At 42.8% G+C, this 15,341-nt stretch overlaps 1 protein-coding gene across 1 annotated transcript in view; it reads left to right on the forward strand.

Annotated features, from left to right (window-relative positions):
* Positions 1-13,916, forward strand: part of stam2 (signal transducing adaptor molecule (SH3 domain and ITAM motif) 2) — a 98,456-nt gene extending 84,540 nt beyond the window's left edge. Inside the window, exons 13-14 of the mRNA XM_072579932.1 lie at positions 1,361-1,530; positions 10,069-13,916. Coding sequence (XP_072436033.1) covers positions 1,361-1,530; positions 10,069-10,288 — 390 coding nt within the window. The 3' untranslated portion in view covers positions 10,289-13,916. The remainder of the gene's footprint in view (positions 1-1,360; positions 1,531-10,068) is intronic.
* Positions 13,917-15,341: the final 1,425 nt, after the last annotated feature.

Consider the following 15,341-nt stretch of genomic DNA (forward strand, 5'->3'; position numbering starts at 1 on the left):
AATTGTTAGTGCATCTGGAATTGTTTTGGGTGTTGTGCCAGATAACTTGGGAATGGGTTGAGCATTTACTCAAGCTGCAAGTCCTGACTACCTTGAGCTTGTTTTATGAATTCACAGGATGTGGGTGGTGTTGTTGCCTGGGCATTATATTCCTTATTTCCAGTTTCTACTGAGAAGGTAGATACTGCTGAAGTTCATTTGGTATAGGGACACACAATGTTGTTACAGAGAGAGTTCTAAGATTTTAACCCAGTGACAGTGAAAGAGCAGCAATATATTTCCAAGTCTGGGTGGTGTGTGTCCTAAAGGAGAACATGTAGACAGTGGTGTTCCCTTTTATCTGCTGTCCTTGTCCTTTGAATTCAGTGCCATTTTTTTAAAAAAGTGTTCCACATGCTTTCTTAAATATTTTCTTGACTTACTGTGCCATCTTCACAACTCAATTACTAGGGGTCGCGAGGTCAAAGTGAGAGCAGAAAAGTTTAAGGGAGATATATGTGGGAAGTTATTTCCGCAGAGGGTGGTGGATGCCTGGAACACATTGTCAGCCTAGGCGGTAGAGGTGGGCACGATAGTGTCATTTAAGATGTATGGATACAGATGCATGAATGGGCAGGGAGCAGAGGGATACAGATCCTTAGAAAACAAGCAACAGGTTTAGTTAGGAGATCTGGATCAGCACAGGCTTGGAGGGCCGAAGGGCCTGTTCCTGTGCTGTAATGTTCTTTGTTCTATTTGTCCCCTCAAGTCCCTCTATTTTTGTTTCAACCTCAACACAATACTGTTATCGACTTGTACTACCTCTGTTTCAGCTGATGTGCATCACTTCACACTTAGTGGCATTAAGCAATACCTTCCCTTATTGCTAGCCTGGGCCTTCCTGAAGTTTCACACTTGCCTGTCAGTATGTACTGCGTGGTCAAGTTTGAATTGTGCTCAAATGTTGAAATTGTACAGCATGTACCTGAATGCAGGTCAAAAAGCAGAATATAGTGGATATTGGAAATCTGAAATGAAAACAGAAAATGCTGGAAATACTCAGCAGCTGTCGAGAAAGAAACACAAGCTAAGCTTTCAGGTCAATGAGCTTTTTGGAGAGTTGAGAAAAGTTAGAGGCAAACAGGTTGTGTGCAGGTCATTCATTACAAACTAAAAGCAATGGTCCCAATCCTGACCCATTGGGGACCCCACTTCCGATATACTTCCAACCGGTCTGCTGCTCTGGTCAATCTCCTATTCCTTAGCTTATTCCATTCCCTTGTTATCACCATCTCTTTCATGTGTTTCTATCTTCCGAATTATGTGGTACTCCTAGCTTCTGCAAGTGTTAGTAATATTGCTACCTTTTTGTTTTCCCCAGGTGTATCCAGGACAGACACAGAGTGGGACATATATGCCAGCGGGCATCTCGCAGGTGACAGCTAGCCAGGGCTACAGTTTAGGACCTGAACAGATTGGTCCACTGAGGTCTCTGCCTCCGACTATAAACTCAGCCAGTGCAACCCAGAGCAGCCAGATGCCCTACATGAGGTACAGTGCTGTCACAGCTTAACTTTATGTATGTGTTTTTTGTTTGCTCATGGGCTGCAATCACACAGTTTCCCAACATTTTTATCACATCAGACTGTGGTGGGCAGCTTAGCCTGATTTTGAACTTGCATGGCAACCACCTGATTGGAAGGTTGTGCATATCTCGAGAAACAGTCGTCCAAATTCCAGGCTGGAACTCTCTCCTGGAACAATACCAACAGTGGCACGGCGCTGTCTTTCAAAGAAGCCATAACTCAATGCTAGGAAGCAGGAACCTCTGCCTCTCTGGTCCCATCAAGCAGCAAGTTCCTGGTCCCACAGTGATGTCACACACAGGTCAGGCATACTCATCACCTTCTCGCGTGAGAATGCAAACAGGAGGGCAAGTCGGCTGTTGGCCTGATATGTTTGAGAGGTTTAGGCTGCTGGAGAGGCTGAGAAGCAGATGCTGGCCAGCTGTCCTGATGTGGCTCCAAGGAACACACGATAAGAATATCTTATTTGAAACTGGGTAGGACATCACTCGCTTGTCACTGGCTTTTACTAGACCAATCTGATCTCCTGGGTAGCAATTATACTTCTCCCTGCACTGTTAGTTTTGAATGGCAAAACTGAGGTTCTTCCTACTTGTTGGAGTGAGTGGGGATGTTAGCTTGGCAATATTGTTACTGGGCTAGTAATCCACAGGCGTTGACTAGTGAGCCAAAGACTCCTCAGTGGCAGCAACAGAATTATGTATCAACGTATTCAATGACAGTAACTCCACAACCTTCTGGGACAGGGAATTCAAATGATTGATATCTCTCAATCTACCATTGCCATCAACTCTGGTTCAGTGAAGAGTGCACAAAGGTATATGAAAAGCAGCCCCAGGCTGAGGTGCCAGTCTAATGAAGGTAGACCATGGGACTACTTGCATGCCAAAGCAGTGGAAGCTGACTGTGACAGCCAGCACGCAGTAATTCCACAACTGTCACTTCCAGTAATGGTGTTTCCCAGGTAACAGAGGGATGTAGCTCCATGAGTAACCCCATCCTCAATGATTGGGAAGTCCAGCACACCAGTGCAAAAGATAAGGCTGAAACACTTGTGACCATCTTCAGCCAGAAGTTCCATATGATAATCTACGTTGGTCCCCTCCGGAGGACCCCTGCATCTCTGGTGCCAGTCTTCAGCCAATTCGATTCACTCCATGTGGTATTGATAAACAGCTGAAGTACTGGACACTGCAGTAACCGTAAGCTAAGATGACAGTCTGGTAATTGTAGTGAGAACTTGTGCTCCAGCGCTAGCCACACCCCTAGCCACACTACTCCAGTACACCTACCTATTAATATGGACAATGGCCCAGGTATGTCCAGTCCCCATAACTGGCCTGGTTGGATAGGTTCAACATTATCACCCCATCAATCTATTCTCCGTCATCAGCAAAACGATGGAAGGTGTCATCAGTAGTGCTATCAAGGAGAACTTGCTCAGCAACATCATATTTATTGATGGTCAATCTGAGTTCCACCTGGGCACTCAGTTCCTGACCTATTGTGGCCCATTACAATATGGACGAAAGAGTTTAATTGCAGACATGAGGTGAGTGTGATGCACTGACTTGGCACAAAGGAACTTTGTCAAAATTTGACCATGTGAATTAGCAGGAAGATCTCTCTACTGGTCAGAAATCATATCTGGAAGAAAAGAAGATGGTTGTGGTTGGAGGCAAATCATCTCAACTACAAGAATACAAGAAATAATAGGACGCGACCATATTGTCCATCAAGTCTGTACTTGCCAATTAAATAAGATCATGGCTGATCTTAGGCTTCAACGCCACTTTTTGACCATTCTCCATGTCTCTTGATTCCTTGAGAGACCAAGAGTCTCTCTGTCCCAGAGTCAAATGTATTCGATGATGGAGACTCCGTAACTTTCTGGGGCAGAGAATTTCAAAAATTCACAGCTCTTTGGCTGAAGATATTTATTGTCCTCTAAATCTAAAATGATGATTTCTCCCTGATCTGAGACTGTTTTAGTTCTCATGCATTTTTAAGGTGAGAGGAGAAAGGTTTTGAAAAAAAGAATTGAGGGGCAAATTTTTTATGTAGTGGTTGGTTGTGTGTGTGTGTGTGTGTGTGTGTGTAGAGTTACAACGTTTAAAAAGACATTTGGATAAGGACATCAATAGGGAAGGTTTGGAGGGATATGGGCGAGGAGAAGGTCGATGGGTCTACTTTAATTTGGGATTATGTTTAGTATGGTCTGGTTGGACCAAAGCATCTGTTTCCATGCTCTGTGCCCCTATGACCAGTAGAAATAATCTGTGTTTAATCTGTCAAGCACCTTCAAAATCACGTATGTTTCAATGAGATCTGCTCTTTTGTAAACTCATTGAATATAGACCCAATTTGCTCAACCTTTCATGATAGGTCCCCTCCCTCATTTCAGGGACTAATTTAGTGATCCTTCACTGTATTGTCTCGAATGCAAGTGTACCTTTTGTTAAACTTGAAAATCAAAACTGTTGACAATATTCCAAATGTGGTCTCACAATTGTAACAAAACTTTTTTTTTCCCCTGCATTACAATCTCCTTTGTGTAGAGGCTAGTATGCTATTTTCCATCCTAACTGCTTGAATAAGCATATCCGAGACTCTCTGAACTTCATTTACAAGTTTTCAACCTTTTTATGTTAAAAGAAATCTGCTTTTGTAGTCCTGTGACAAAACAAATAATTTCACATTTCCCGACATTAAAATCAATCTGTCATCTCGTTGAAGATTTTGAATGTTTCCCAAGTTCATTTGCAGCCGTAACTTTTAGTCCATATTCCAAATTAACTCTGGTCCGTTATTTTCGCACATCTATATGATTGACTTTGTTAAAGATTCTTGTTCGATTTTGGGTAACTTTTGAAACTTTGCACAGAATTCAATGGTATTTTTCCCAGAAGATGGTCTACTGCAACATCACCGGTTAACCCTGCTTCATTACACAGTATTAGATCGAAGATAACTTTATCACTAGACAGTTCCACAATGTATTTCTCCAAGGAACTGTCAGCGCAGTATTCTACACACTCAGCTTCAGAGTCTTTTTGCCAATTTGATTAGTCCTTAAGATCAAAAGAAACCTTTTTTTGACCTCTCTTTCCTGTATTGAACTTCATTGTGGCTGTAGAACTTCTAAGCTCTTTGTCCCTTCCTATTTGACTCTGCTCATCTTCATCCATATCACCTTACTGTTCTGATGCTTCATCCATTTTCTTTGAACTACTGAATCTCCATACACCCCCCACCCCCGAAGTTCTAAAGCTGAGATGACTGACCTCCCAAAACATTCTCCTATGTGCCAGGTACAGCTCTGATCAGCAGAGATATTTCTTTGGATTCCCATTAACTCCAGTTGTGCGAGGGCTCCTAGATGCCCCACACAATCAAATGCGCCCTTGATGTGAAGGCCTGTCACTCTTGCCTTATCTCTGGAATTCGGCTCTTTTCTCCATGTTTGAACCAAGGTTATAATGAGTCAGGTTATAATGAGTGGCATTGGCAGAACCCAAACTGGGCAACACTGAGCAATGAGCAGGTGTTGCTTGGAAGCACTGTTTGTGACTCCTTCCATCATTTTACTGATGATCAAAAAAAGACTGATGGGGTGGTAATTGGCTGGGTTAGAAATGTTCTGCTTTTTGTGTATGGGATATACCTGCGCAATTTGGGGTGGCACGGTGGCTCAGTGGTTAGCACTGCTGCCTCCCAGCACTAGGGTCCCAGGTTCAATTCCAGCCTCGGGTAACTGTCTGTGGAGTTTGCACATTCTCACCGTGTCTGCGTGGGTTTCCTCCAAATGCTCCGGTTTCCTCCCATAGTCCAAAGATGTGCAGGTCAGGTGAATTGGCCATGCTAAATTGCCCATAGTTTTAGGTACATTAGTCAGAGGGAAATGGGTCTGGGTGGGTTAGTCTTCGGAGGGTTGGTGTGGACTGGTTGGGCCGAAGGGCCTGTTCCCACATTGTAGGGTACCTAATCTAATCTAAAAAATTGTCTGCATTATCAGATAGATGCCAGTGTTGCAACTGTACTGGAATAGCTCGTTTTGGGATGTGACAAGTTTTGGAGCATGTACATTCACTACTATTACCAGGATGTTCTCAGCTTTTTCAGCCGTTTCTTGGTATCATTTAGAGTGAGATGTTGAAGCAGCCTGTGTTCAAATGAGAGAGCTGGATAGTATTTAGGCTTGGGCTGACGAGGGGGCAAGGAGAGAGTAAGGACTGCAGATGGTAGAGATCAGAGTTGAAAAGTGTAGTGCTGGAAAAGCATAGCAGGTCAGACAGCATCCAAGAAGCAGGAGAATGGGCATTTCGGGCGTAGTCCCTTCATCAGGAATGTGGAGTGGGGGGGAGAAGGGAGAGTGAAAGGCGATAGGTAGATGCAGGTGGGGGGGGTTGATGGTGATAGATTGGAGCGGAGGGTGGAGCAGATAAGTGAGAAAGAAGGTGAACAGGTAGGACAGTTCAAGAGGGTGGTGCCAAGTTGGAGGGTTGGATCTTGGATGAGGGTGGGGGAGGGGAGATGAGGAAACTGCTGAAGCTTTCATTCCAACCACACAGCATCAACATTGATTTCATCAGTTTCCTCATCTCCCCTCCCTCCGCCTGATCCCTGATCCAATCCTCCAACTTGGCACTGTCCTTACCTGACCATCTTCCTTCCCACTTATCCTCTCCACCCTCTGCTCCGAACTAACATCACCACCGCGCCCACCCCCCCATACTCCATGTACCTAATTGCTTTCCCAACTACCTATCTCCCTGGCCCCACCCCCTCTCCCCTCTCCCCTCTTTCCCCCCTCCCCCCAATATTCCTGGTGAAGGCTTATGCCTGAAATGTCGATTCTCCTGCTCCTTGGATGCTGCCTGACCTGCTGTGCTTTTCCAGTGCTACACTTTCTGACTCTGACAAGTCACGAGTAATGTTCATGCCACATAATTGCTAGTCAACGATCATGAATTGAATTGAATTTATTGTCATGTGTACTGAGACACAGTGAAAAGCTTTGTCTTGCAAGCAATACAGGCAGAGTTAAATAGCATAGATAAGTAAATAATAGATAAACACAGGTACAGGCGAATGTTAACAGTTTGCGAGTCCATTCAGTATTCCAACAACAGTAGGGTAGAAACTGTTGCAAGACTGGCTGGTGGGTATCTTCAGGCTTCTGTACTTTCTCTCCGATGGTAGAGGTTGTAGAAAAACATTGCCAGGGTGGGATAGATCTTTGAGAATGTTGGCGGCCTTTCCTTGACAGTGGGCCTGGTAGATGGATTCTATAGATGGGAGGTTGGCCTTTGTGGCCTAAGTTTAGTTGTGGATGACTGCTCCCAGGAGCTTGACACTCCCCACTCGTTCCACCTCTGTGCTGTTAATGTATAGGGGGGTATGAGTAACATCCCGCCGGAAGTCAATAATGAGTTCCTTGGTTTTGCCAATATTGAGAGCTAGGTTGTTCTCAGTGCACCATTTTTCCAGGTCTTCCACCTCCCGTCAGTTATCTGTTTCGTTGCCATCTGAGATTCAACCAACTGTGGTGGTGTCATCAGCAACTTGTAAATAGCATTAGTCTGGTATTTGGCAACGCACTTATGGGTATACAGTGAGTACAGTTGGGAGCTGCATACGTACCCCGGGGGGGCTCCAGTGTTGAATGTTAGTGAGGATGAAACATTATGGCCTGTGGGTCAGGAAACTGAGGATCCAGTTGCAGAGAGTGGGGCTTAGTCCGAGATCACTAAGTTTAGTATTCAGTCTCTAGGGGATAATAGTGTTGAAGGCTGAAATGTAGTCAAAGAGTAGCATTCTTATGTAGCTGTTCTTGGTGTCAAGATGTTCTAGGGAGGAGTGAGGGCAAGTGATATGGCATCTGACGTGCATCTGTTGGTCTGCAAGACAAATTGGAGTGGGTCAAGAGTAGTGCGGAGGCTGGAGTTGATTAATGCCATAACCAGCTTTCAAAGCACTTCATGACCACGGGGCAGTAGTCATTGAGACATGTTTATGAACCTTCTTTGGCACAGGGATGATGTTGGCCCTTTGAAACAGGCAGGAACAGTGGCCTGCTGCAGGGAGAGGTTGAAGATGTCCGAGAAGACCTCTGCCAGTTGATCTGCTCATGCTCTGAGTGCATAGCCTGGTACTCCTCTGATCCCATTGCTTTCCTTGGATTCACACGAAGGAACACTGATCTGATCTCTGATGCAGTGACTGTTGGGATAGGTTCGTCAGGACTTGTCAGAACAGGTGTTACCTCTCTTTGGAAATTTTGCTCAAAGCGAGCATAGAAGGCGTTGAGACAATCTGGGAGAGGTACGTCATTGTCTACTATCTTGCATTGTCTCTTTGTAGAACCTGTAATGTCACTCAGTCCTGGCCATAGTTCCAGGTGTCTGTCTGGGTCTCTAGTTTGGATCGGTATTGGTCCTTGGCTGTCTTAATGGCTCTGCGAAAGTCATACTTGGGTTCTTTATATTTGAGTAGATCTCCTGATCTGAAGGCCTCACACCTGGTTTTTAGCAGGTTCATCCAGGGTTTCCTGTTAGGGAACACCTGGATTGACTTCCTCTGTATGCAGTCCTCCACACACTTGCTGATAAAGTCTGTGATGGTGGTGGCGTACTCGTCCAAGTTACCTGCGGACTGTTTGAACATGGTCCAGTCAGCCGATTCCAGACAGCACCGGAGTTGATCCTCTGCCTCCTCTGACCAGCACTGGACCTGTATCCGCAAGGAGGATCTCCAGCGAGAGAGAATCTAGCCATCTCCCCTTTACTGTCTATGTAATCCTGTGGTCAGTAACTCTCTCCTCCTGACTCCTCAATTTGCCCACCATCTACAAGGCACCGTTCAGGAGTGTGATGGTATACGACATGATGAAGCTTAACGCTGTCCAAATCAAAGCAGATTGCTTGATTAATGTCTTGTTCACCACATTTAACACTGACCTCCTTCTCCACAGACATGTAATGGCAGCTGTGTGTATTATCAACAAAATAGACTAGCAACTGTCAAGGTTCCAACCACAGCATCCGCCACTACCTGTACCAGCTCGAAGGATAGGGATGGCATAGACATGGAAACTGCAAGTTCCCATCCAAGTCAATCACCATCCTAACATAAATACGTTGCTGGGTGAAAATCCTCCAAACTTCCTCCCCAGTAGCACTGTTCGTGTTGCCACATCAACATTCATTGCCACAGTTCAAGATGGCAATTAGGGATGGGTGATAAATGAAATCACTTTGAAAGTGGTGCCCACATCCGATTAAAAATATCCCCAGTTTCTATCCGTCACTGCAGCCAGGGTATCTAAATTCAGTTGGTCAGTGAACATGGAACAAAGTCAGTCCTGTAATGTTGACCCTAAAATTACCAGATTGTGGGAAAAATTCATCTGGTTCACTACTTTCTTTCAGGGAAGGATGCCTGATGTCCTCTTTGGCTGACATGCTACACGTAGCAATGTGGTTCACTCTCAACTGTCCTCTTAAGTGTCTCAAGGGCAATTAGAGAGTGGGCAATGATATTCCTATCCCTTAAATGCATAAGTTAAATAAAAATATAGTGATCTGGAATAGTGCAGGAAGCAGGTCATGATTAACGGTTTCATCGTGTCTGCTCTTACTATCTGACCAGTTCTCCTGATCTTATTCCCTTGTCATCTTCCTGCAGCCATTTATGTTCTTCCGATTTGGATAATAATCCAGTAGCTTTTTGAATGCTTCTAAAACTGCCTCTTCAACACACACAATGCTTTCTGATTCCTAACCACTCGTTCCTTAACTCTGCAGTGGTTTTTTTTTTTTGCTAATTTTACCTTCAATCTGTGCCCTCTTGTTTTCGATCCTCTCGCCAATCGGACGTTTCTCACTGTCTACTCTTGTCCAGATACACTCGTGATTTTGATTCCTCTATGATATCACTTCTCCCTTTCTCTTCTCCATGGGGAAAAAACATCCAAGTTTCCCCAACCTACTTCCGTAACTGAGTCGTTATCCCTGGAATCATTCTTGAGAATCTTTTCTGTAGTATCTCTAATGAGTTGTTGCCTTCCTGAACTGGGATGCCCTGATGAACTGCAGCAGTTCAAGAAGGTAGCTCACTACTGTCTTCTCCAGGGCAATTAGGCAACAAATGCTGATCCAGCCAGCGACACCCATATCCTGTGAAAGAATAAAACCTCTCCCTAATGTAAAGGATAAATAAGGAAGAACCTAATACAATCCATCAGTTAAACGAAACGTAACCTTCTTTTGCACCGTATGCCCTCATGAATAGGTCTGAGTGACTGACTGTAAAAACAAGGGCTGCAGATGCTGGAAACCAGATTCTAGATTAGAGTGATGCTGGAAAAACACAGCAGTTCAGGCAGCATCCGAGGAGCAGGAAAATCGATGTTTCAGGCAAAAGCCCGTGACTAACTGTGCCCCATTTACTTGAAGTCAACTGTCTTTCTGAAAAGATGTTTCTTTCTAATTTTGTTAAACAGCACCGGACCGCCACAAGCCTACATGACCCAAGCAGCAAGCCTTCAGGTGACGACTGGACCAGCTGCTCCCTACACAGCGCAAGCAGGACTGAATAACGACATGTCCGCCTATCAGAACACTACTGTCAGTGGACCTCCTGCTGCTGGCTACCCCATGGTCTCCCAAGCCCAGCATATTCCTCAGCACCACTCTAACTATTTTCAGCAGCCTCTGCTTTAAGAGAAGTGCAGCTCATGTGAGCCTTTCAGCAGGTGACCTGGTTTCCGTGTTATTGTGCTAGATACTGCCCTGCTGAGATTTTGCCACACAATGGGGCTACAATACCAGGAAGTAGGGATCCCCTATATTGGGCATTTACTGTAGGCAGTAATGTTTCTGCCTCCCTCTTTAATGAAAAGTAGTACTAATTTTTTTGTAATCTTTCGATGTAATTCTCCATTCTACATATTGTTTAATGTGATTGCACGGTGGTCTTACTCCCTCTGCAATTCACACGATTGGCAGCTCTGGTTAGTTGCCATTTGCTGTAAATTGTGGAAGCACTATGCCCTCTGTAATTGATTCTTATTTCCCCATAGCCTCAGTGGCAATATAAGAACTGCAAAAGATCACAGTCCCAAACTACCCTTGTGCAGTCCTGCTGTGGTCTCTGAACCAGATGAGGGTAAGCGCAAAGTTTTCTTGGTAATCTGAACTCAACTGGAGAGAGGCTGCTATTGGCTGCAGCACTCTTGGGTGATGGAAATGGCCAGGTTCAAGTAAAAAGAAAATGCACGATCTTGCAGGGCTACCCGGAGGAATTTGTATAAATGCTCGTTGTTTCAATGCCTGCCTCAAACCAGAGCTAGGAATGATGTGGCATTTTGTTTTGGAACCTAGTCCAGGTGTCCACATGAAGAGACTGCACTTGTCAGAAATGTGTATCACTGCCCAAACCTGCTGAAGGATATGACCAGGGCAAGGCTCTAGTTTATCCTGGTCTTCAGGTTTCCAGTTTTGGCTATGCCCTTATGGTTCACCCATAGTTTTACTCTCACTCCTCAAGATGATCAGAAAACCAAATGAAGGTGTTTGGAACATGATTGATCGTGGCAGGGCCTTCTGTGAATGAATTGAGATTGAAAAGGTACCTGAAAGCAACACCAGAGGCTTTGAAATAATCAGTTCAGCCTGGTTTGTTTGAAGGAAATGAGTAAATCAAAATGATGTGAGGTGCTTATTAGAGAATTCAGTGCGGAAACCAATCTAGGGGATCATTTGACACTGTGGTGAGTATATAGAGTATTGAGCTCTGTAAGGCTCCAGAACACTGGCTTTACCAACTGAGCTATCAGTCCTAGTTTCTGTATTTTTTCTTTTGACCTGTCGAATTCATCCTCCATTAGTGTAGGCAATGCTAATTTAGTTATGTCTGACTTGGAACCAATTTACATCCTTCATTTGTTGCACTCATACAGTGATCCAGATTGCTGTGCTTTTTTTTCCATTTTCAAGTATCGTGGCAGCATAAGTGATTCTATAGTTTGTTTCTCGACTGGCAGTGATCGACAAGTTGCACTTTTCTTATCAACAAAAACCTGTTGAATGTTGCCCACACACTTTCTCAAACCTGACAAACTCTTGCACAATCCACCTTCTGGAATTGATCAGTTCTGGGATAATTCTCCCCTGACACTAAAACTTCAAGAGAACCGTCCACATTCCTTTTGTTTTCCCCATTTTCACATCTCCATGTTTACTGATGATCAAAGTTATATTGGAATTGTTTTAATTCTGTATTTGTTAACTCCTGACCCCCCCCCCTGAATTTGCATGTCACTCATTAACACTTGCTGAATCTTTGCAGTGAGGGGTAGCGTTATTAGTGCGGGGGTTGGAGTTTGAGATTATAAACTTTAGTCTTTAGAACGATCACCAAGGGAGTGCAGTGCAGTGCTCGTATCTTTTTAGCACCCTGAAGAATGTATCCTGTCTTCACATTGAGGGATTGTAATAACACAGATCCCATACCCTTTATCCCACATCCTGTCTCCTTGCCACATTTTGACTTATTTTTTAATGAATAAATGTTTTGAAGTAGTACTAGCTAAAATGCAGAATTTTTGTTTACAATCTGATGTCCTTGCTCTTGGGACTTTGGATATCTGATGATTTACAAAAAGAAATATAGATCAATTTGAGTTTTAAAGTTTTAATGACTAATTCCACACCAAATTAGTATAAGATGTAATACAAATTAATCAAGTAGCTATTATCCACTAAACAGACAGAACTGGATGCGATCAACTACAATTGATTACTGCATTAATGGAAGTATTGGGAGAGTGGCAGGGAGAGGAGTGAATGATTGTTAACGATGAAGACATGCTGCATTTGTAATGCTCTTCCTTCTCGATGTTGAAAGTGTTTTTCTCTTTAACTGGATCTGTGTGCAACTGTAGGTCTTGACAGTGTTGTATGCAGATCAGGTAAAGCTAGATAAAGACTAGCCAATGTCTGTGTCCAAACCATTTTTAGTACCGATTTTTAACCAGATATTCTGCTTTACCCACCCAAAACTAAAAACAAGACATTTATGTTCAATTACAAATCTATTCATGAACCTCTTTTTTTTGCCTTCTGATTTGGCCACTGAATCTTCAGTAAGTTGTCCCTCACATAAACCCATTCTATAATGTTTCTGCTTTTAACCATTGCAGTTTTTCTCTCTCTTTCTCAGCTAAGGCTGCCAGCCATGTATTTGTGATCTATCCAGGGAATGACCAACTCCGTTGTGAGGCTGATTCTGTGTGGTCTGCAGAGCAGTTGTTTGTGCAGTTCCATTCTGGCTGGAACCCATCAGACTCATGTACAATCTGCTCTTCATGAGGCACTTTAATTTCATTTAGCTTTGGCATTTTCTTGCCACTTTGTTTTGTTTATATAGAATTTACAACACTGCAACAGACCATGTAACCCGATTGATCGTTGTTAGCACTTAAAACTCTGCAGGCCTCCTTTTATTATCTCCTTGTCCTTTTCTCCCTGATTATCCAATTTTGCCTTAAATTCACTCTTGGACTTCTGGGAGATGTTTCTGTTGCACTCTCCTAATTAGTGACTGTCTTGTATATGTGGACTTGCCCAGAAGAAACGCCTATTCTATAATCTAATTTATCAAGCATTTCCTAAATTTAAGAACTTCAGTGCTCCTACCACTTTGTAGAATGTAGGTAGAGCTCATGTGAGGTGGCTGTTTTGATAGCCCGAATAATTACTTAGTCCTCAAGGTACTGGAGATTTTCTGGGTTTTTTGTTATCAAGACAAGGCTGTAGCTCAGTAGCAAGAACAGGCTTGAAGGAAAGAGATATTAAGTCATTTTATTTTGCTGTTAAATCTTTGCTCCCTTTTATTTTAATTTGATTTTATTTATATAAATTACTTGTACTTAATCAGCACAATAAGATGGAAACCAATTTCTTCCTTTCCCTACTGACCCCTGAATAAATTCTATCATACTATATGTTGAACAGATTGTTTATAGTTGTACTTTACTTTATTCCTCCCATAATGAAAAATAATCACTGGGTAGCAGTTTTGACTGGTTTCCCCACTCTACTTGCTTTTGTGTGTGATGCTCGATCATTGTAATTGGGAGTGTAGGATTAATCTTTTCCTTCAAGTTGTTTTTATTTTGCATCTGTCTGAGAACCTTTTTTAATTTTATTCTTTCTCCATTGAGTGCTGTAATATATAGAGATGCAAGATGTCAGCAAGAATGAAACACAGTTTGCTTGTACTGAATTTACTAGGCTTCATTGCCTTCTGGGACTTTCAAGTAATAAAGGAATTAATTTTTGTTTAAAATTTGTATGTTTTAGATTTTCAGTGTCTTATTTTCCTCCCAATCTTAATTTTGAATAAGGTATTATCTAATCCTATTCAGCTGGGTCGAAAAGACTCACATAGCAAGTGCAAGGCAAATTCCCACCACAACCATCCCAAACTGTGCTTGCCCAGTATTTATCCCACAACCACTATTACTAAAGATTATTTAGTCATTAGTGTTGTCCCTGGGATCATCTTGTGATCTTTGCAGCAGCCAGTTGTTCACATCTTTTTACTTTTAGACAGTGGATTTTTTTTTAAAAAAAGAAACTGGGCTGACATGGCTGCAGTTTTAAAAATGTTTATCAGAGAATATTGAGTTGTCTGCAATGATGCTTTTTTCCTGAATGAATCAACACCATTTAGCCAATGGGTTTTGAATGAAAGGAGAACTGCTTGGCCTTCTGATGGCTACTGACCAACTCAGCATGGCTCATGTGAGGTCAAGGTATTAGAGAACCAGCTAGTATGCAAAAAGTATTCAAAATAACTGTCTCAAATGTGGAGGTACTAGAGGACTAAAAACTACAGTTTCCCACTGCCCTTTCTCTACCATTGGTTAAAAGACAATTTGCTTGTAATACTTGAGTGCAGAAACTTGGTGAATGGTTTAATGAGTTTATTAGTCAGGTAAATTGGGGATTTTGGATAATTCAACCAAATCTTTCTTTTAAATTTGTGACAACTGTAGGAATAGTGTAGCTAGTGTACTGTCCCAGTTAGCCATGATACAGTACCATGTTCCACAAAACATTTAAAACTATTTTAACTGCACTGTAGAACATTTTGTAAGAGACTAAGGATATAACATCTAACACTGGAATCAATCTCAGAATCTGAACATTGCTGCTTAGGCAATATTCATACCTAATTCTATCATACTGTTAACACCTTGTAGATGGTGCACATTTAAATATGGTTTCCACTGCATTTCATCACCATACATGAAATTGTAATACAACTTAACAGCTCAATGATGCTGCTATTAAGGGCGTGGTGATGAATATCAGATGCTTAATCATGAGGGAGAATGTCTTGGGGGTGGGAATAAGAGGATGAGTATTTTAAAAGCAAAGTTTGTTAGGCAGGAACCACTGCAGGTGAGGGGTGGGGGGGGTCAGGGTCATGGGTAGTAGACAAACCAAGCACAAGGACTGAGGGAATTTTTGGATCCATACCTAGATAGTACAAAAGGAGCTATTCTGTTGGACTAGACAAGTCTAGCAGTAACAAAAGGCATAGCAGTGTTTCAGCAGTAAATGAGCTGAGAAAGAAAGAGTTGGACAATGTCATAGTATGCTCACAGACTAACACATGAGAAATTTGAAATTCATTAACACAATCTAAATCAAAGTGCTGGAAAAACTCCAGTTAGGCAGCATCTGTGGAGAGAAACATTTCCAG

Source organism: Chiloscyllium punctatum, chromosome 10 (assembly GCF_047496795.1).
Source record: "Chiloscyllium punctatum isolate Juve2018m chromosome 10, sChiPun1.3, whole genome shotgun sequence".
Classification (NCBI taxonomy): Eukaryota; Metazoa; Chordata; class Chondrichthyes; order Orectolobiformes; family Hemiscylliidae; genus Chiloscyllium; species Chiloscyllium punctatum.